The sequence below is a fragment of the Mastigoproctus giganteus genome, chromosome 8 (genome assembly GCF_048544385.1).
Source record: "Mastigoproctus giganteus isolate SK-2022 chromosome 8, ASM4854438v1, whole genome shotgun sequence".
NCBI classification, from domain to species: domain Eukaryota; kingdom Metazoa; phylum Arthropoda; class Arachnida; order Uropygi; family Thelyphonidae; genus Mastigoproctus; species Mastigoproctus giganteus.
Genome location: NC_143582.1, coordinates 48,830,363 through 48,853,218, shown reverse-complemented (window position 1 = coordinate 48,853,218; position 22,856 = coordinate 48,830,363). Strand labels below are relative to the sequence as shown.

The 22,856-nt window shown below is 34.2% G+C and overlaps 1 protein-coding gene across 1 annotated transcript in view; it reads left to right on the top strand.

The window, feature by feature from the left end:
* LOC150081522 (dynein light chain Tctex-type 1-like) overlaps positions 1-18,853 on the top strand; it is a 61,956-nt gene extending 43,103 nt beyond the window's left edge. The window contains exons 4-5 of the mRNA XM_090380234.1: positions 3,828-3,905; positions 18,783-18,853. Of these exons, the coding sequence (XP_090236360.1) occupies positions 3,828-3,905; positions 18,783-18,853 (149 nt within the window). The remainder of the gene's footprint in view (positions 1-3,827; positions 3,906-18,782) is intronic.
* The last annotated feature ends 4,003 nt before the right edge of the window (positions 18,854-22,856 follow it).

Genomic DNA, 22,856 nt, shown 5'->3' with positions numbered 1-22,856 from the left:
ACTGACATTGAATTACCATCTGCGTGGATGTGTACCTATATACCTGCCAAGTGATGGGTTCGTCCACTAGTGAGAGGGGTGACAGCGTAGCATTGCCCAGGAACCAGGTATCTTATGAATTCTGTCCTTTCAGTGTATAATCTAAATGTGCTCATTTCTTTTCTATAGCCTTTTCTTTTTCTATAGCTGTAAACTGTGATATGTGTAGTGGGGGGTTCATAATGTGGGCTGCTCTTTCAGCATTGATTTGGGACCTGAAAATAATAAGTTGACATAAAAATATGTCCAATTCAAGAATATTATAGCTGTGGCTGTTTAAATTAAAAGAGAAATATGTGTGTGATATTTTCAGTGGTTAAAATTAATAAAAAAAAAAAAAAAAAATCAGAATAAGCAAACATGCAGGGTAGTATGAATAAACATTTTGCTAGGTATGTGTCTGCTTAATTTTATTTATTATTTTTATTATTTTTTACCGCCAAAAACGTCACAGCTGTTTTTTAAAATTCAAACAGCCATACCACCATAACTATTCAGAATTGGACAAATGTTTATATTAACTTTTTTTTTTTTTTTTTTTTCAGTTTTCAGGTCCTGAATTAATTGTGAAAATATGGCCCACATTATGAAAAATGTATATATACATGATAATTAGAAGAATTGCATCTTAACTTCTTAATCTTGTAATTTTGTGCATTTTGAACTTTGTAAAATGTACCAGTCACTAAATTAAACTATGGTCTTGAAGTATTTTTGGTGGTTATAACATCACAATATCATACCACCAGTCATACATCTACAGCGGCTGACAAAAAAACTGCATCACTTGTGAATTTTGCAAAATGAGTTTTGAGCTGCATTTTGAGTTGCAGAAATGTTCGAAATGCATTTGTTAGATGGGATATATATCTCTGTGAATGAAATCCAATAAAAAGGCTCCACCTGATTGATATACCTAATTGCCATAAATATCTTCCCAAAGGATAAAATACATAATTAATGGAAATATGAGAAATCATGCAAATGGCAATCATGACAACCAAACATACATTTTATTGCATTTACATGTACAAACTGAAATGACAAGTTAATGTTACAGTATTACGTACTGTAAATCAGCAAAATAAGTCCTCAATATTTTGTTGTTCCTCCTCGAGCTGCAATTACATTCTTGCCAAGATCTGTCATAGAGTTAATCAACTTCTTGATATACGGTTGCCCGATTTCATGGTACCACACCTTTACAGTGCTCTCCTGCAGCTGAATCTTACTTGTTGGCTTCTTCTGAGCAATTTTAGACATTATGTACCAGCAATTTTCATAATGTTCAAATCTGCACTTTTGCTGGGACAGTCCAACGCTGTAATGGCAGCATTTCTGAGTATGACTGACTGACTGCACCTTAAAGGAGAAAAATGAGGGAAAACATTGGTGTAAGTTTGTTTTAAACCTTGTGAGACAAGAAGACAAACTCATCATTAAATCTAAATAGCATAAAACTTACCAATTTTGCTGTGTGGCAAAGTGCTGAGTCCTGTTGAAAAATGCAGTTTTGGATGTCTGTGTGGTGATCCCTAATAACGGGTTTCAGGCACTCCTCCAAAATAGCAGTGTATGTTTCTGCATTCACCGTTCCATTAATAAACTTAATTCGACCCCTTCAACCTCTTTGCTTGTTTTGCATCCCCAGACCATCTGACTGGTGGGAAACTTTACAGTCGGTATTATGCAGTTAGGATGGTATGCCTCCGATTTTCGTCTTCTGACATATCGCTTCCCATCTGAACCATGCAGGTTGAATTTTGATTTGTCAGAAAAGATGACAGTGTTCCATTACTCTTTTGTCCATGAAACATATGGTTTAGCCCAAACAAGTTGCTTCTTCCTCATTTGTTGGGTCAACAAAGGCTTCTTCTTGCATGCAGACCACATTCCGAAAGCAGTCTTTGGATAGTTTGTGCACTTGTTTCAACACCAGAGGCCATCTCAAAGTCCAGTTTTAGATCAGGAGCACTAGCATGGTGATTATGAAGGCATGGCCATTTCAAATATCGATCTTCAGAAGGCATAATCGCTCTCTTATGGCCTGATCCAGGTCTTCTCTTCACATCACTGGTTTCACGCTTTAATTTCAGCACCCAGGATACTGTTAATTGGTGGCAGCCTATTTTATCAGTGATAGCACACGTAGAAAACCCTTCCTGGGACAGAGCAACAGCAAAATTTTTTTTTTTTTCTTGGTGTCAACTGAACATATGGAGCCATGCTTACACCTCTGCAAGACAGGATACTAAAGAGTTTGTAATTAATGCCGTATTTATAGAAATGGCCAATGCAATATCTTGCAATTACTGTCTGATGCAATAGAAGCATTATCTGATGCACCTTTGCTTTGCAACAAACAAAATGACTGTAATCAAACAATATCTTATACGTTTCGCTACAAATGTTACTTTTTTTTTAAGGTGGTGCAGTTTTTTTTGTCTGCCACTGTATATGCCAATGAAAGTCATTAACTTGTTACACCACTCTAGCATCACTCAGATATTGCTCATTTAGTAGCATCTTGACTGTGTTCTTTGGTTCAAAAATTCCTGATAATGGTGGCTGATAAATCTGACAATAATCCTCAAAGATGAATGTCCAGTGAATTGAGATTCAGAGATTGTACTGATCATGGAATTGGACTACTCTGTCCTGTGAAGCCCCAGAGCAAAATATCCTTTGAGTTCAGATCCAGGGGGATTGTTCTGGCCACAGAATTGGACCAACTTTCTCCCCACCCCATATATTTAGAAAACTATATCCAGAAATTTATAGAAATGAAGAGAAGAATTGGAAATTGCCACCTTTTGGTATGTGGACTGATTTTCTGGATAATTTTTTCTTTGATCTGTATTAGAAGGAAGTTTTCCAACATGTCAAAATACACAACCCTGGTGGTGGTTTTTCCCATGAAGAAAAAAAACCCATAAACCTTAGCATAACAGAGCATAGAGAACATTTACCTTAGGACTTTATGGCCAGTTCAATATGTAGAATTCTGAAACCCTCTACTTTAAGAAATTCCTCCTTAAACAACATCTGGTTTGTTTTTAATCAGCAAAATCTAAATTCTTTGTTACCAGGTTATGAAGTACTGACTTCCAGTGAGCTTCATGTTTTGGTTTTTAATCACATTGTTTCTTCATAGATTGAAATCTCATATTTCCACCACATTTTATTATTTTTTTTTTTTTGTTCTTGTTTTTTTGTTGTTATACTCCAGAATGACCACTAGATCAGAAGTTTACAATTAATTATTTTGACAATGAATACAATCATTAACTGTATTTAGCAGTCAAGCAGGCTTGGACTATGGTCCACTTAAATGCACTTGTATGTCACTGCACTCTCTAGCTTGAACACTCAGTTAGGAATGGCCTAAATATTTTTGTGACTTCACCTACATTCAGCATAGAATACAGCTATTCAGTTCCACATTAGTCTTGATAGAACTTAAAAACATATGCAAACTGAAGGACCTGTATAACCAGATTTGAAACCTTCTCGTTCTATACTATCTTGTTCAAAATAAAGTAGCCTTATTTTTAATGTAGTTTCTTTGGTATTCTTAAAGTCATCTTATAATCTCCCCTATGCAATGCCTCTCAAAATTTTTATTTAACTTGCAGTGAATACATAATGATATTTCACTTTATTTCTTTGTGTCATTTTTATTGATGCATTTTAATACACAGTTGCCCTGCGGTTTTATCTCAGTTGTAATGAATACACCAGAAACCTCTTTCCTTGTTTTATCTTATTTTTTCTTGTATAATTTTTAGTAACATGTATTATAATGCAGAAGACTGGTGCTGGTTTACATACTGCCACTTCATGTTTTTGGGATAACACTACTGATGGTAAGTTGATTTTACCTTGTACAAGTTGAAACTCATAACTTTTATGAAGGCATCACTGCTTTTGATTATAATCTTTACATCTGAAAGTAGCTCACTGTACTTGATTGGCTTTCAGAGTTTAAAAAAAAAAAAAAATGAACCAAACCCATGAGGTCAAATTGTAACATACATTCTCAGTATTCTACTGTGACTTAAAAAAAAATAATAATAAATACTGAAATATTACTCCCTGATCGAGTTGCTTTCTGTGATTTCATCAGATAAAATTTATTTATATTTTCAAACTGTTTTCTTAGCCATATTATTTAATTTTTTCTCATTTACTAATTCATATTAAAGATGATATATTATATCATCTTTAATATGAATTAAAGATGATATAATATATCATCTTTAATTCATACAATTTTGAAAGGAAAAATAAAATATAAGAAATATCAACTAAATAGTGGTGAAACTTTAATTGTTAAGTTTAATGGTCATCAAATGGAAGTATAAAAAGACTGGGGATACTCATGAGTCAAGTGGTGAATTTCGTCATGATGATTGTTCTGTGGTGGCCAAATCCTCTTCTTGATCCTTCAAGCTGGTGGTACTGTTAGTAACCCTGAGTATATTCCCAATTTCTTTGATGTGAAAGGTCCAAAAATATTTTTACCTGGTTGGTCATGCTAGGTGGTAGGTGATTCTCATCACCCAGTGTAGTTATCACTGCTTGGCTTTAACTCTGCAGTGTCAGCACTATGTGCATCTCTAAAATATGAGCCTATTTTTATCTTCAGCTGCTGGTTGAAGATAAGTCTGATTTTCTGTACTCTTCTAAATAGACATTTTTACATGGTATGGCTTTTGAATTTTCTTTTTATCATTTTTGCCAGAGTTAAGCATCAGCGAATTGAGCAGGTATACTTGCCACATTGTTGTTGTTACTTGTAGCCAAAATACAAAGCTTGGAATTATGTTTGTTTCTAGTCTGTAATTATTTATAGGATTCTACCTTGTGATCTATAGATATTGATGGTTTTAACAGTTGTAAATGATATATTTACAACCATCAAAAACATGGAAAGCAGTATTCACTTAGGATATGGTTAGCATCATGTGTTATTTTTTTATTTATTTATTTTTTTTTAATGGGGCTTCTAGTGGCCAAAACTGTTCTATTTCTCTTCTGGCAGGCAGCATGAGGGAAGTCTTAAGTTCACAACATCAAAAGGACAAGTGAATAATTTTGCTGTCTCTACCCTGCATCTGTGATGGGGTGAAAGAAGTGGCACTGACAGTCAGCATGGACCTTTCCACTTTTCAATAAACTTGATACAAATTGTGCTGTGAATCATACACATCTAGTCACATTGGATCAATGGGACCCCAATTTTAAAAATTTGATAGCCATGCATTTATGAAAATTTCTTAGATTTTTTTTCTCCCTCTGGTCACTAATACTATCTCTTTTGCGACACTAAAATATTTATAATCATAGTAGTTATTTAAAAAAAAATTATGCCATTTCACTTTGATTTGATACTATTTTTTTGAAGTTTATAACATGACCACCAATAGACATTCTTCTGTTAGATTTTGCTACCAAATCAGATATACCTCCAAGAAAGGTGCTAAGTATAGTTTTGGGAAGGGGGGGATAATTTGTTTGAGTAGTATGCACTTTTGTCTTGTGTACACAAAGTAATTTGGATATTAAGTACTATTTGGCACCAGATTTTTTAAGTTTGCAGCATAGCTGTTGACTCTTAATGATTAATTTTCTTAGACGTTTTGTTATTAGATCAAGTAAACATTAAAGAAAGAATGTATAATAATAATATGTATTAAAAAAAAAGAAGAAAAAACACAATTGCAAGTAGCAGTTACCTGAGCAAAACAAAAGTGGTCTGAACAGTTATGCTTAGTACTAAGTTTAATAAGTTTTAATGTAGCCACCAAATGCATAATTTTCCTTGAAGAAGCAACACTAGCCAAAAAAAACAAAAAACAAACACTTCAGTTCTCCATTACTTGCAATAATTTATCCAAACCTTCCTTAAATTAATTCAAACTACCCAGAGCCACAATACTAGGTGAAAATTTATTTGATTACTGTTGGGCAGAATGCAAATTTGTACACATCTACTTTGCAGCCATCTTTTTTTCTAATTTAAATTTATGCCTCCTGTGTGCATTTGAGAAAGAATAAAAATGCTAACAACATTTAGTTTGCTTAACCCTTTTAAAGTGTTATATACTTAAATTAAGTTACCAAGGTAACCAAGGTTTCCAGTTTAAAAAACCAGTAAGTATCACAACCCCAGTTTTTCTTGGTAGGAATCTCCTTTTATGTCCCTAATTAATCTTTTTTTCTCTTCTTTGAATCCTTTACAACAGATCAGTGTCCTTAACATATGCTCAAGCCTTACTCCAAGTACTCAATGCTCAATCTTCAGTGAGAGCAGAAAGACTCTCTGTGATTGAAATTAGTGTGTATGAATTTTGATTTTATTTAATTTTTTTTTTACAAATTGCCAATGAAAGGAGATAAAAATTAGACTTGAATTTCTGTAGATTGTAATTTTCAGAAAATATGTATGAGGGGAACTTGTTGAATGAATAAATGAGGAAGAAGAACAGTTAGTTCTGTGAGTTTGAAGTTGGACAGTAAATGGATGCAGATTGGTTGCAGCATGTGTTCAAGCTGGTGTGAAAGAGAGGGGAAATTACAGATGCTAATTCAGAAGAACATTGTCCATAGAAGTATCTATTGAAAAGGCATACAACAGAAACATAAGTGCACTATAGCCATAGTAACTAATGTGCCAATAAACAACCATACCACACACACACACACACACAGCAGAAAGAGAATGTCTGTGAGACAGAGTGGAGAGAATTTGAAAGATATAGGCCATTAATTAACCTACCTCTGTAAGCCTGAGAGAAATTATGGGGGCAGTGCCCCAGATGTGGGAACATTATTCCATGGTAGGGCAGATTTGAGATTTTTACAGAGTGACTAGCTGTTTAGAAGAAAAATAACACCTGAGAGTGAAAGAGAAAACCCAATTTTTTAGATGCAGAGGAAGCAATTTAGTGATGTGCTTATGGGGGGGGGAGAGAGAGAGAGAGAGAGAGAGAGAGAGAGAGAGAGAGAGAGAGAGAGAGAGAGAGAGAGAGAGAGAGAGAGAGAGAGAGAGAGAGAGAGAGTGTGTAGAAGTCAGGGTAATAGGGATATGTGATCTTGTGTAGAAATCTGAGTGCCATCAAAGATATAAGCACAGGAGCAGAAGAATCCTTTTTGCGAGATGTAAGACACATGACTGAGTTTTATAAGGATTGAAATTAACTAAGTTATCATTGTCCCATTGGAGAATTACCTGGAGATCAGCATTTAAGAAATTGGTTGTGGATATTCAAGAAGTTGAAGCTCTTTGTGTTGGGCAAGGTTTCTGAAACTGGAAAGTGGAATGCAATGTGCTATGATCAGCAAAACTATGGATAGGATTTCCCATCAGTTAAAGAAGATCATTAATATACAAGAGGAAAAAAGAGTGAGAGAAAGAACTGCACAATGGGGAACACCAGCATTAGTGGAGAAGTTAGAAGATAGAAAACCTTCTACCCTCACTCAAAGTGAGCGATCAGAGAGAAAATTGGATACCCAATTACAGAAAACAGATAGCAAACCATAACATTGAATCTTATTTAGAAGGCCTTTATGCCAAACACTATCAAAAGCTTTTGAAATGATCAAGAGCAACTGCTTGAGTTTCACCAAATTTTTCCATTGAATTTGTCCATAAATGGGTAACATAAGCCAGTATACCACCAGTGCCAACAGGCTCCATATTGGCAATCATTGAATCAGATAGAAGGCTTCTAGAGAATTTAGGAGTGGCAGTTCATGGATTTCTCCATTATTTTAGAAAGAGAAGTGCAATGGGATGATAATCAGTGTTGAATCCAGAGCGATTGTACTGGGGGAATGTAAACTTTGGGGGGGATACATGTAGTCTATGTTTATATTTTTTATTATTTAATATTTACAACATATGTATATGTTACAAACAAATCTGTATATCTATGAATGTTATAATAAGAGAATATGAGAAAACAAAAGGAAATATTTATTATTTAACATCTAAATACTAATAGTCAGTTCACAAAAACCATGTTACTGACAATAATCACAGTTTAATAATATGAAAATTACCCAATTAAAATTTTCAAAAAAAAAAAAATTATGCAAATTATAATCAAACATGCAAGTATAGATCGACCATCACTAATTTGGACATAATTTCCGCGAATGTAATTTAAAATTTCACCGGTCGGTGCACCGACCTGCCACTACTGTTTTGGTGGCATTGGTTGCAGCATCAGCTGTTGGCACGAACTCGTAAACATTGGCAAGCCATTCCCACTTGTTTTTCTGCATTTATTATTATAACTGCTCACATTTAGCCCCAGCCATGGTTCCAATGCATAAAGGAAGTGCCTCTCATGGTGTAAAGCGCAAATACCGTACATTGTCCATAACAGATAAAGTTGAACTTCTGAAAAAAACTCAACAGCGGTGTGTCTGTGAGAAGTTTAACTCTGCTTAACTGTAAATTCCAGCAGTTTCTATCAGTTCCTCTTATTTTAGTAATTTTCTTTTAGCCATTCCTTTTTAGGTTTTTTTTTTATTTTTTTACAACACACTTGTACAAACTTGCGGAAAAACACAACACAATATGATGGATAATACAGCGTGCTGACGAACTTGTTTTCACAAAATCTCTTAACAATACTGACAAAAACTTATTGTGACGTTTGAGTTTATTTTATCGCAATTAGTTTTATTGCAGCGCTCGCCGCACATGCAATAAACTAATCACAAACGACCTTCATATGTATGCTGTAATAACGTCACACGTGTGTGGGCGACATGGCTTCTCAAGATTTAACCTACTGGGCCACGTCGGCCCCATATATGCGACATAAAAAAATACTTTTTTTTTGATATTTTAAGTGAAAAAACAATAACACTGACATTACAATATTTATTTTAGAATTACTAATCAAATTATTTGCTAAATATTTTTTGGCCCCTGGGGAATTTTTTTCTTAAACTAGCTTGGCAGTCAACGTGTTAAAGGTAGGATGATGAGGTGGTTAGCTTTTGGGTAAACGGTATGTGACACAGAGTAGTAAGATAATAATAATAGTTGTAAGAGTAGTAATATCTTACTACTCTGTGGTATGTGCTAAAATAACCACCGGTGATCCAGCAAACTCACTAATCTGGCAGTCCACATTTCCCAACGTTGCCGGATTAGTGACGGTCAATCTGTACTGTATTGTAATAATCTTATTCTTCTTTGCTTTTTCTTTGCATTTGTATCAATCACTTCATTTAATTTTTCCAATAACTCATTTGTGCCCTCATGTTATCTTATATTTGTGCCCTTATCTTCATGCAATCTTGCAATATTACACTAGATGCATATATAATAAAAAGGTTATAAAATGTATTGTTTATAGGCTGTGATCAAACCGTCTTGTTTGTGGTATACAGAGGAAGAATTAGCCACAAGTAGATTCTTGCTGTGAAAACGACAAAGGGAATGTGAAAACCATAAAGCGAAACTGCCGACAATTCAATTAGTGTCTGCAGTTGACTCCCCTCTCTGTCCAGATATTTAGTCCTACCCCCTGAAAGCCACGGGACACTATAATTACAATAGTATCTGTCAGGAACCAATTCAGGTGAACCTATTCCTGGGCTGCGATCTTGTTTTGCAATATACAAACAAAGAATTAGTTAGAAGTAGAACATTTGTGTGAAAATAAAAGGAACCTAAAAACCATAAATGAAAATGCTGACACTTGAAATAGTGGCTTTAATTACAATTTGTGCAGCCAAAAATATTGCCCATTTAATTATTTTGAAAATTTTGTATCTTTTGAATTTTAGTGATTTATTTTTGCCTCGTACCACCTAACAAGTACCACACTCAGTTGATGTGATTTTTCATCTTGTGTTTATTTGTCATAAATTTATTGAATTTGGGTTTTATAATTACAACATTGTATAAACTGATAATATGGCCCCTAAAGATTCCAGTAAGAAGAAAATTTCAATTAAAAATAAACAAAAAATGTGACAAATTTCAACATCTGAGGTCTTTGAACGAAATGAACTTTCAATGAAAATTCCACCGGGAGTGAAACTCACCCCTGGTCATCCTCCCCCTGTATTCAACACTGATGATAATTGTATGAGGGGTATTTATCATCCTGTGTAGGAACTGGCTGGATATGAGCAAATTTCCAATAAGAAGGGAAAACACCAGTGGAATAAGAAAATGTAAAAAGGCAATACAGAACAGGAGTAAGCTCAGGAGCATAGGTTTTGAGAACAAGTGGAGAAATACCATCAAGACCTGGTGCTTTCTTTGCATCAAGACGTGAAGGTTCTTCTGACATTCTTTTGAGGAAGACCACAGAAGGCATTGAATGGAGTGTATTGGTAATTGTAAAAGATGGTTTACCAAGATCATCAATACACAACTTAGAAGAAAAGTGAGATGCTAGTAGGTCAGCTTTATCTTTAGCTGAGGTGGCAATAGAACCATCCAGTTTTGACAGAGGTGAGACTACAGATAGGAAAAGGTTACGGCCAATAGCTTTGGCAAGAGACCGGAATGCTCGACTGCTATTTGGACAAGAAGCAAGTTTTCTACTCTTAGCCCTGCTTGAAATCTGGTTTGGGCTGATTAATAACTGCTTTACAATTGTTGTGGCCTTAGTGTAAATGTAAATGAACCTGGAGATTTGGATGCAAGCCAATTGCAGTATCCAATATTCTTAACTTGAACAGCCTTTGCACATTTATTGGAAAACCAAGCCTTAGATAAAGGATAAGATTTTAAAGTGTAGTGTGGAATAGAGGATTTCATAACTACAAGAATAATTTCACTGACATGATCTGAGCAAATGTTGACATCAGAAGATTTAATACAGTTATTGGCCAAGGAAAAGAAGAAAAGATGTTTTGAAGATCATTCCCTTTTGCATTCTTATAATGCCAAATAACATGAGGATGAGAATGGCCACAAGAGAAAGACTTCATTAGAGAAGAGACCATCACTAAGTTGTGATCTGAGATGCCTAGAGAACCACTCACCTCAGCCATGTACTTGGAAGGTTTGTTTGTGAGAAAAAGATTGAGTGTTGCTGTGTGGTTAGGATTATCTGGTATTCTGGTAAGTAAATGAACAATCTGTGCAAGGTTATTAGTAATTGCAAAAGCCTTAGCATCTCAATCAGCTGTGTCTGTGTGACTGGCAAATTAAATCCACAAGAGAAAGGCTTCATTAGAGAAGAGACCATCACCAAGTTGTGATGTGAGGTGCCTAGAGAACCACTCACCTTGGAAGGATTGGAGTTGTGAACATTAAAATAACCAAGGAAAATTACCTCACTGTTAGGAAAGTTGGACTTTAGAAAGTCAAGTTTTAAAGAATAAGTCTGAGAATTCCAAGTGATTAGTGGAGTTTGGAGAATGATAATGGAAACAGATGAATTTGAAGGAATGGGGTAGAAAGATTTTAAGCCAGAGAAGATCAAAAAGAGGAGATTCCAAATTACTAAGTCTCTGAGAGGGAATATCAGAAAGGACATATGCACAAGTACCACCTTTGAAGTGAAAGGAAGGAATCATACAGCAAATAATTAGGACAACTGAAATGAGCTGTGGTTGACTAAACTGATAATCGGGATTCTGTCAGAAAAAATCCAAGGTGCTGATAGACGAAATGGATGTCATTGAGATTGGAACTGAGACCACATATATTTGAGAAATGAATGAGGAAGTGTTTCGGAGGTTTAGATCTTTTTTGCCAATAAGTTTGTTCTATTTGTTCGGCTATTCATTATACATTCAGGTAGTAAGAAAAGGTGGGGGGATATGTATGAAGTAATGAAATTTTTAGATGTAGTTTGCACATATCGTGCAAACTACATCTAGTTTGAAAATACCCAGCTTTTTGACAATGCCCACAATTTACACACTTCTCAGACTCCTTTCAGTCACTATCTAGCAGTGTAGAGGCAGCAAGATTATACACTAGCTGATCCAGAAGCCTTCTAGAGAGTTACCAGTAGTTTCAGTCTGGTGGACTGTCTAGCAGGCTGCCCTGCTGCAAACACTAATTTAGAACTCTACCCTCAAAATGTAAGGAACATTGGATTTCCTCATGACGTCCCTCATAACTTTAAAAGACATCAATCATACTGCATGACAGAAGAGATGGGGAATTTGCCGGAGCTTTGGTCTGGAGACTAAAAAGTGGGTTACACCACTTCAAGCCGCCACTAATCAAAGTGGTGGTATTGCACCGGTTGGTGAGTCATCTACCACGTAGTATTGCTTGGTAACACGGGAGTGGCATTCCTCTGTGTGGCGTGGGTGCCAAACCTCAACCCCATTTATGTTGGTTTACACCTGGGTGGTCACCCTCAATATACTAGGTGCCATATTTCGGGACTTGCACTTGGGAGTTATATTGCATTACTAACAGTTCCACTGTTGTGAAGGTATTGTTGCAGAATGACTGGACTTCACTGAAATTTGGTCCACTTGACTCAAGTGTCACCTGAATATCATTTCCATTAGCGTTTTAGACTCCCAGGTAACAAACCCAGTTTGTCATACCTGAGTAGCCATCTTATTTAAAAATGGCAGAATTGAAATAAAAACATCTCAAGAGAATAGCTTAGTAAAGCTGAACCTCTCAAATTTGGCAACTTTAGGGCCCTGATACTTGCTAATCTTGGATATGCTAGATTTTGGATAGTGATATATGTGTATGTGCATGTTCATTTCTATATCTCATCATTGTACTCTGTACAAGTGGTAAGAGAAAAAGCATTATATTCACAATAACAACAACAAAAAAAAAAAAAAAAAAAAAACAACCTTCCAAAATGCGTATTGTACATAGTTACCAACGTTAAAAGTTTCACATAAGCCCTTCATCAAAGTCTAGTCACATATTATAATATAGTTGGTGATAGTGTTTTTGCACTAACTCAGTTTTTTGCTTTTTTTTTCCTTTTCACAAAAATAAATAAAACACATTAAAACTTTTTTTTTTTCCCTCTTTTTGCTTATTTTTTTTGTTAACAAATTGGCCATGACATATGCTGTGGTGGCATAAGTTACACAATAGAAACACACCATAATAGCATTGTTCATTATGTGTGATATTTCATCAGGCTTTGTGGTGCATAGCTAATTAACAATGTCTTTCAGTAAAATGCCAAAAGGGGGGAGGATGTAAAATTTCAGAGGACGTACAAAAGTTTGTTGTAAAATCTGTAAAAGGTAACACGTTTTGTTTGCTTAACATATGTAATAAGGATGGTGCCAGATTACTGGTTTTGGGGATTTCATCTGCACTCCCAACACTTGTGAATTTAGTTTGGATCAACTTGTAAACACAAGGGTTCTGAAGTGGGTGGTAACACTTATTATCTGTGTTGCAGCCATCTTATTTCAAGATTAATTGAAATAAAACCATCCTTACCTGGATAGTTTATGAAACATTCATCTGTGAAATTTGTTTGGATTGGCTTGTAAACACAAGTGTTCCCAAATGGGTAATAGTGCTTATAATTTGAATGTTAGCCATCTTGTTTCAAACGCCTGATTAGAGTATTCTAGTACCTTTCACTGAATGTGTTTTGGATCAGCCTGTAAATGCAAGGGTAGTGCTACTTATTTGTTTAGTGGCCATCTTTCAAATGGTAGATTGAAATGAAACTGTCTCCATTTGGTAGATCTAGGACTCCTTCACGCACTGTTAATTTAGTTTATGTGAGATAGAAACATTTAAGAGTGCAGCGCTTATAATTTGTGTATTGACTGTCTTGGTTTAAGATGGTGGATAATATCTCTCCCCTTCCTCCCAAGGATACTTTGTGCTCTGTGGACTTCACAGAATTTGTAAAAGTAAAAAGGTAACCATAGCACACACTCCCCTACCTTCCAACTAACTTCATAAAACAATGGAGGGTCTTGTGTAGCTCTGATCCTTTTGACTGCGACCTTTCACCTTTTTACACCAACCAGATGTTAAAAAAAAAGAAGAAAAAAAGTTGTTAACCAGAATTTCATACTATACCTGAAAGGTAGACAAAGTATCCACGTTCAGTCAAACTCAATTATAGCATCATTGATGGGACCACAATATTCCTGACATAAGAGTGATGTTATAAATGATATAGACATTTTTTAAAATTACCTTTAAATTAGTAGAAATTTCATTAAAATTCAATTAATGAATATAAAATGGATACTTATGACTCCAGTTACACTAAACATACTGTTTCACTTCTGTAGGCATCACATACATTGGATATATTTTATTCATAAAATGGATACAATGGATATATTTTATCCATTGTGTATTCTTTTGAAAAATATGTAGTTCAGTTGTCCAAAAGAAGCAGAATTTTTCAATTGTCTCCATAACTTGCAATCCCTATGAAGCAACTGAAATTCAGGCGAAGCTTATGTCATCCAAGCTATTTTTATTTGTGCTATATCGAATAGGTAACTTTTCAATATTTTTGAAACATCAGGTTTTTAGATTTTCCTATAACAAACTTGTCTTTCTTTTCTGTGCCATTCTAATTACAATTGTCATTATCAGCAATTCAACTGTCGCATTTTTCACCCTTGAATTTCAATATTTTGTCATGAGTTAATTTAAAAGGGTCCTGTCTAATCCACATATCATTCACTCATCTTAAGCTACCAAATTTAACCACTCCAAAATGGTTGTACTGTTTGTCTTTTGCTTCACCTGAAACTTTTCTTAAACACATTGCGATTAACTTTAAATTGATCCGTACAACCAGTGGAACACAGTTCTCAATACCAAATAAAAGTGATAGAGTATTTTCACTCCTTTGTTGTTTAAACCACTTTAAAAGAGCCTCATTGATGTCAGAATGTTTGGGGTTATATACATTTCATTTTTACTGCAATTCTTTTCACATGATTTGATAATTTTTCTTTTCTAAATTGTGTGCACTGTTTAGTTTGATGACTTAAGTAAATTCATGAGCAGCATCAACAACAACAAATTTCTTGTGTCTGTTTTCTTCATCCTGAACATTTAACATATTTCTTGCCCTCTATTGTAAAAGTACTAAATTTATGGTAAAAACTACTTAATCTTTGCAACAGAATGATGCACTGGAATTCAAGATGAAAATTATGTTCTTGAGCAGAAATAAATGCTGAAGAGTTTACTTTTTTCATTCTCTTGAATTTTTCTTTTCTAAGTTTTTCTTGAGTTTTTTTCAATTTCTTAACAAACTTGCTCCATAATTAGGCATTGTTTAGGGAGAGAAAACAATATGCAATAGAATACTAAAAAAAACTGCAAGGAATGGCCCAGTTACATAATCAAAGCCTCTCCTGTACACAATATCACTAATCGCGGTTTTACATAGTCACTAAGCCTGCAGGTTTTGGTGGGAGTTGCATACACTTACTGCTTCCTTCACAGATAACTGTGTGGTGTAATAAAATGTCATGACATAAAACTTAAAAGAAAGAGTGGATATAATTGAATTAAAAGTAAAATGGTGATGCTTAATGCAGATTTTACTCTGTTACTCCACATTGAGAGCGTCTTCACCAAATATGACTCTAATTAACTTTTTTTTTTTTTTTATATATATATATATATATAATGGGTTCTGGTTTTAGAAAGCTATTGTAGTAATTTTTTGAACCCATATGGGATCAAAAAATTACTAAGGATTATTGTGTGGTTAAAAAAAAATTACTAAGGGTTATTTATGTGGTGAGAGTTCATTACATTCTAGTTTACATTTCAACAAACTCAGTTCTGTCCAAACAGTAACTTCTCAAATATACATTAATTTATTAAATGCTGATTGCCAGTAATTTTTCATTGGGAGGGAAAAAAAGTTTGACTTAAATAATCTGGTCCTGTCTTTTTAACCAGAAGAAAGACCTCTCTTCCCATACTCATATTTAACAACATTTAAATTTCTAATAAAGAACATACAGGTGATGTGGGATTTTTTTTTTTTTTGGTTGATGCTGTATAAGCATATCTTTAGGTATAACCATGATTTATAACTTTTTTTGTCATAAGGCAAGTCTCGCGTATTGTTTCATGTTCAAGTAATATTAGTGATATGCTTGTGCCTGTTGCTTCACTCCCTATTACATAGATATTCAGTTTCTACATCATTCCTGTTCTACAGATTTCCATAGGCACTATTCCCCTGAATTAGCATAGAATTCCACCTCTATTTCAAAGCCAAATTTCAGCTAGTCAATATCTATGCATAGTTTAACTTCAGACTTCTGGAATTAACTTTCCTTCTTTATTTATACCTTCTATTCTTTGGAATAACTTTTGAAAATTACAGTTATGATTGATGTGTGTTTGAGAGAAGAACATTGTGCAGTTTTCATAATGAATTAATGAAAAATGAATAATACTAATTAAATTACATTTATTGTTATCCAGTAAATTTTTTTGTGTATAAAGTATAGCATAAGTTAAATAAGTAAATTATAATAGAAATGCTTAATAATTGGAGATGTTTCTGGATTCTGTCATTAGGCCTAATCAGTAAAGACCAAAAATTGGGACTCACTTTACAGGGTAGAATATTTTTCAAATACAAACAATCCTAGGTGACTAAAGCAAGAGGTATTATTTTCATTGATGGAATAGAACAAAATGGAATGGATTTCAATGAACTACAAGGCTGCTTATTTTGGTTTTCATTCAGAAAATTTATTATAAATAGGCTTTTAGTGAACAAAGCTACTGCTATTTATTTCGAGTGTTCCACATCGTGATGGTGAAAAAAAAAAATTCTGTTTTGCATCTGTTTTTACAGGTATGTTGTACAAGGGACGTTCAACAAATTATCTACCTAAGCTACTTCCCATAGTTATATTTCAATGATTGGTGATTTATCATGTTCCTACATACCTCAACATGAATCATACTAATTTTGATCCCACTATGTTTTTAGGTTGTGCTACTGTAATAGAAAGAAGGAAGACAGCGACTACTCCAGAATTGTGCCAAGCTGTGGAAACCCTTGGGCTGAATGACAGATGTCCCAAATCTTTAGGGAATGTGATATATCTGAGGGAACAGTTATAACCATCATCCATGAACATTTGGGGATGACTAAGGTCAGTGCCTCCATAGCCCGAGTGGTCAGGAGCGGGAGTGCAATAGCACACACTCTTGAAGTAGACTGGGGTTCAAGTCCCTGACTGCTAAATACGGTCGATCTGCCAACCTGCACTGGATCAGCTTGGCAGATTACGTTCCAATTCTCTCAGCATTAATCGTTGAGGAGGCTTCCATCCTGCAGTAGATTGATAATGGCTGCAGTTTACCTTTTCACCTTTAAAGTCAGTGCAAGGTGGGTCCCCAGATTTCTGACCCCTGTACAGAAGAAATTCAGAGTACGGTGTTTGGTCTCCGCTCAGGAAGCTGAGGCGACCCTGACGGAGACTAGCCAGAGAACTATGGGCAGCCTGGCTACCTCCTAGTGGTGTGTGCGGGCAACGTTGGGTTCCACCAGGGGGCCCTGCGGCCAAATGCCAGGACACACAACAGAACCCAACACAAAACTACACATTCAACACACTACACTTTTTCTGGCATTTACAGTATTCTGTATTTCTTCACAGTGTACATATGGCGCAGATGTGGGAAACCACAGGTGGCGCCCTAACACTATGCACACTATGTTCTGAGGAGAATTTAGAGCTTTATGGAAGGGATCCTGCAACTTTCATCTTCAGAATTGTTACGGGTGATGAAACATGGGTTCATCACTGGGATTCTGATTTCAAGCAAGAATCAACGCAATGGAAGCACAAGGATTGTCTCCCACCCAAAAATTTTCGAACACAACCTTCAGCTGGCAAGATTACAACCACCATTGTTTGGGATGCTGAGCAAATTTTGTACATTCACTACTTGGAACACAAGCACAATCAGTGAGGAGTCATATGCATCCCTACTGTGCAACTTAAGGGAAGTCATAAAGGAAAAACACTGAAAAACTTTCCAGAGGTGTGCTGCTTTGAGAGACTGAGACTTTACAGAACTTACCCATCCAGCTTACAGTCCAGATCTGGCCCCAGTGACTATTTCCTGTTTCGACACATCAGAGAAAACATACATAGACATCACAAAGAATTTTATTTGTCTGGTATTTCCTCATTGCCAACAAATTGGAACAAGTGATTGAAGGTGCCCCCGTAGCCAGGTGCGCAGGAGCAGCAGTGCATAGCACATGCTTCTTGATTAGACCAGGGTTCGAGCCTGTGACCAAATACGGAAGATGTGGAAAGGTCAGGGAATGACCATATTCCTGGTCATTCCCTGACCTTTCCTGGAGGCAATATGGCCTTAGTTGCTAATGCTCCTAAAAACCAAATAACAAACAAACAACAAGTGATTTAAGTCCAGGGATCTACATTGAAAAATAAAAAAGATTTTTGCCTATATCTCATTTCCTTTATAAGTAGGTAGATAATTATTGAATGCCCCTTGTATATTTATGATTTCTGTTAATAAAAATTTATCTTTATTGAATTAAATCATAGTTCCGAGTTTATTTTATTTCTTAAACATAATAATGGATTTTAAAATAAGCCTTGATCTCTTTATTCATTTTTACATAAATTCAGCTGTAAGCAGGCTTTTCCATTACACAGGGCTCTTTCTTTTTATAGGTAGAAAAATTAAGTATTTTATCTTTGCTGTATTTAGCTGTAATATATTTAGCCATTATGTAATTTTTATTTTCCAGGTAGCTGCACAGTGAGGTGGGAAAACAAGAGCATGTATTGCATTGTGTCTGTATTTGGATTAGCTTTTTAATAGTTATGGTTTATTCTAAGAAAGAAGTGCACTCCTTAATAATTGGGAATGGCTTCTGTAATTTATTAATTTGTGTGTTCGCTTTCACATTTTTATAACTTAGTATACTTTTCCTTAAAATACTAGTCAAAATCAAGAAATACTAATTAATAAAATATGAAGTAATTATAAAAGGAGTGAATCTCAATCTATAGGTTAGGATTTACAAACTGTGGTATCAAGTATTAATTTAGAGAAAGAGTTTTTTAGCCTTCCTTTGGCTGAAATACTTTTTAAAAAATTTAACTTAAATTAATTTAAAAAATTTTGTCATAGAATGTGTTCAATATATTGTACATTTAAAACAGGAAAGACTGCTGTTTTGCATTTAATTTTTCATTCTAAACATTAGTAGATACTATTTTTTTAAGGTTTTTCTTTTGTTATTTTTCTAATGCTTTTAAATTTTGTAATCTGAAACCAAATACAAATATGCTAAGTTTTGTTCTATGTACATTCTTTTCCATGTGAACATGTTGATTCTGCTTGGCTCTTCAGTTTTTCTTTTGGAATTTCTTAGTGTGATATAAAAAATATTCCAGTGTTAGGTTATAAGTAATTTTTAAAAATCAACTGTAATATTTCTATTCAGTTGTACATGTTCTTTATATTTTGTAAATTTCAAGCATGTATTGATATTTTATTATTTCCTTTTAATGATATATCTTTTTATCTATATATAAATAATTGAAATATTTTGCAGTTTTATATATTTTATGGACACATTTTTTTCTATGTTAAAATAATTTCTGATTGATGAAAAAGTACAGAGCAATATTCTTGAATAAAGAAAAAAGCCATTTTATGTAACAATGCAGTTTTTCTGTCACCAAAATCCAGAGACCAAGTCATATCTAAAATAAAAGAAAAAAATTACTGTAAGTATGAGAGTCCTTATATAGTGTATAATTACAATTTTTCTTGGTGTTGTCTGCATTAATTTAATTATTATGTGAACTGTGACTTGTAGAATTAGAAAGGAAGATAAATATTTCTCATGTTTGTTATGCTTATTGTAGAAGAGATGCTTTATAGATGTATCTTTGTCATTACATTATAAATTGAAAAAAATACTATGAATTGCTTCTGGCCAAAGAGGAAAATTAATATAAAAATGTTGATAATATTAAAATTATGAATATAATATGGTCAAAAAGAGAGCTTATTAAAGCTCTGCTTTTTTCCACTTCTCAGGCCAATCCCATTGCTTGATTTTCAGCCTGTTAAATTTGAAATGAGTAAAGATTTTATATGCTTTGCTTTTTACATTTATTTGTAATATTTATTAATATTTAATATTTATTTGTTCTTATTACTCCATTACCAAGTTTACTTTTTTATTCTCTCTCTCTCTCTCTCTCTCTCTATATATATATAGAGAGAGAGAGAGAGAGAGATTTGGTAGGGTTGCATTTTCTTGTGTGTGCCTCCAAGTGCTTCAGTCGACATGCTACAGTTTACAATTTGTGTGTGCATGCATGTCACTAATGCTATATATGTATATATAAACATGAATTTTAACAAGTGTCAATTGATAGATAAAAATAAGGATGATATGACAGATGCACCTGAATGCGCAAAGCAGCAGTAAAGGATGCAAAAGTATATATAATCATAGTGGAATTAATAGGTTTGATAAAAGTGCATAGATGGAAGTGAATCTCACTTTCACTCCATATATATATAAATGTTAAATCATTTCATGACTTATACATAAATGCATTCCTGACTGAAATTATAATTCATATTTAACAGCTAATTTTCCCTTAAGAGAAGTAATGTATTAGAAGACGAAATGCACAAAGCATAATTTCTTATGGGTTTAGGTAATTAACTATATAATATCGGTGTAGATACACCATAGTTACCCATAAATTTCAGTGGATATCACTACCCAGATGATCATCTGGGTAGTGGTATCCACTAAAAATAAATAAGTAGTCTTCTCTACTAGAGAAGCGTTATTTATTTGAAGTAGTGCAATACAAGCTATCTCATTGTGAAGGCACCCACAATATGAGACAATTAAAATGATGCCGATACATGGTTTAAATTTATGAGTAAACTATGGTGTATCTACACTGATATTATATAGTTAATACGAAATGCCTTGTGCATTTCATCTTCTAATACATTATTATTACCTACACCATTTGGCATCTCTCATATTGCGGAAATAACTTTGCAACTGTGATGGCATGTTGCATTACCAGGGTACCTGCTCACCCACTGATGATGAAGCCCACTAGTTTCGAAATGATCATCTGGGTGGTGGTATCCACTGAAAATAAATACTAGTAGTCTTCTCTACTAGAGAAGCGTTATTTATTTGAAGTAGTGCAATACCAGCTATCTTGTTGTGAAGGCACCCACAATTTGAGATACAATTAAAACGATGCCTTTACACTACATATGTAGTTCAAATTTATGGGTAAACTATGGTGTATCTACACCGATATTATATAGTTACTTAAGAAGTAGTGGAAAAGTGTTGGGAGAGGACGGATGCATGCAAAGATTTGTGAACTTTCAAATGATAAGATAATTAGATGTTTATTCGTGTAAAATACAAGTAGTACCAGAAATTATTTTTATATAGGAAGTGTTTTTAATGCATATCAATGTCACGTGGAGAATGAAGTTACAATACAGATCTGCTATATATTGGTGCTGTGATTTCTTTTTCAAGATTTTCTCTCTCTCTCTCTCTCTCTCTCTCTCTCTCTCTCTCTCTCTCTCTCTCTCTCTCTCTCCCCCCCCTTTAATCTGTTTCTATTTCTTACTGCCTCTTGCTTTTTATTTCATGATTCTTTTAGATTTATTTTGTTTGTTTAACCTTTGGCAAGAATAAGTTAATGATCCCATTTTACATATACTTTTTACTATACAGAAAAATATAAAGTTAAATTTAATTTTAAAAAAGTTTACAGTGGAAGTCTGGCTGCCTTTTTCATGCCCATGCTTTGCTACTGTATGCAGTGCTGAACCATGTACATGTAGATGTGCTTCTCCTTGCACACTCTCTTAAGCCATACACTGATCTACATTCACTATTATATATAAATGGTGCTACCCATCATCTACATTGTTACTAATTGCATTAAAGCAGGAGCATCCTTAATTGAGAAGTGGTTGAACAATGTACAATTTTAAGGTAGCTGAAAAATTTACATTATTCAGCTACAACTACAGCACTGCTTATTAGCATCTATATAAATTCTAGAAATTTTAGCGTTGTCAATGACAATGCTAATTTTAGAAATTAGCATTGTCTATTAAATTCCAACTAAATAATATCTTGTGATCCTTAGTAAATCACAGGTTTCATTTTATAAATGGGAAAACAGAAAATTTGTAAGGAAGGATACATGAAAAGATATGATTCCACTCCCATATTCAGAGGAATAACAGATAAAAAAAAGTCTTTTCCTCATGAATGATGAGAGTTAAAAAAAAAAAAAAAAAAAAAATTGTGTGTGTGTGTGTGTGTGTATATATTTGAGTTGCAGAGGTGTGCTGTTGTCTTTGTGTTTGTATCCTTGGTATCCTAATGGTTATTCTAAACAGATAAAGTATCATTTATTGTTGAGCAGAGGGAGGAAGAACAGTCTTCATTTTTAATAAGAAAAAAAAAAAAATTTATGAGGACATCTCCAGGATTTTTACATGTGTTGTAATGTTTTTATTAAAAGCAAAATCTAGCATTCACAAAAATACATTACAAAAGAAGTAATGTGTGCCATACTAAGATAATTTCTCTCACTTCCTCAAACCATGCTAAAACCTTGCTGGTTAACTGACCTTGCAGCTAAGCAGGTTATAATTAAATAAATAATTTTTTTTTTCTGTTTATACTTCGGCATGACAACCAAGTCAGTAGAGTTTACAATAAATCGTCAGTACAAATATTTATCATATTTAGTAGTCACAGGCTTGAATTCCGGTCCACTCAAGGAACGCATGC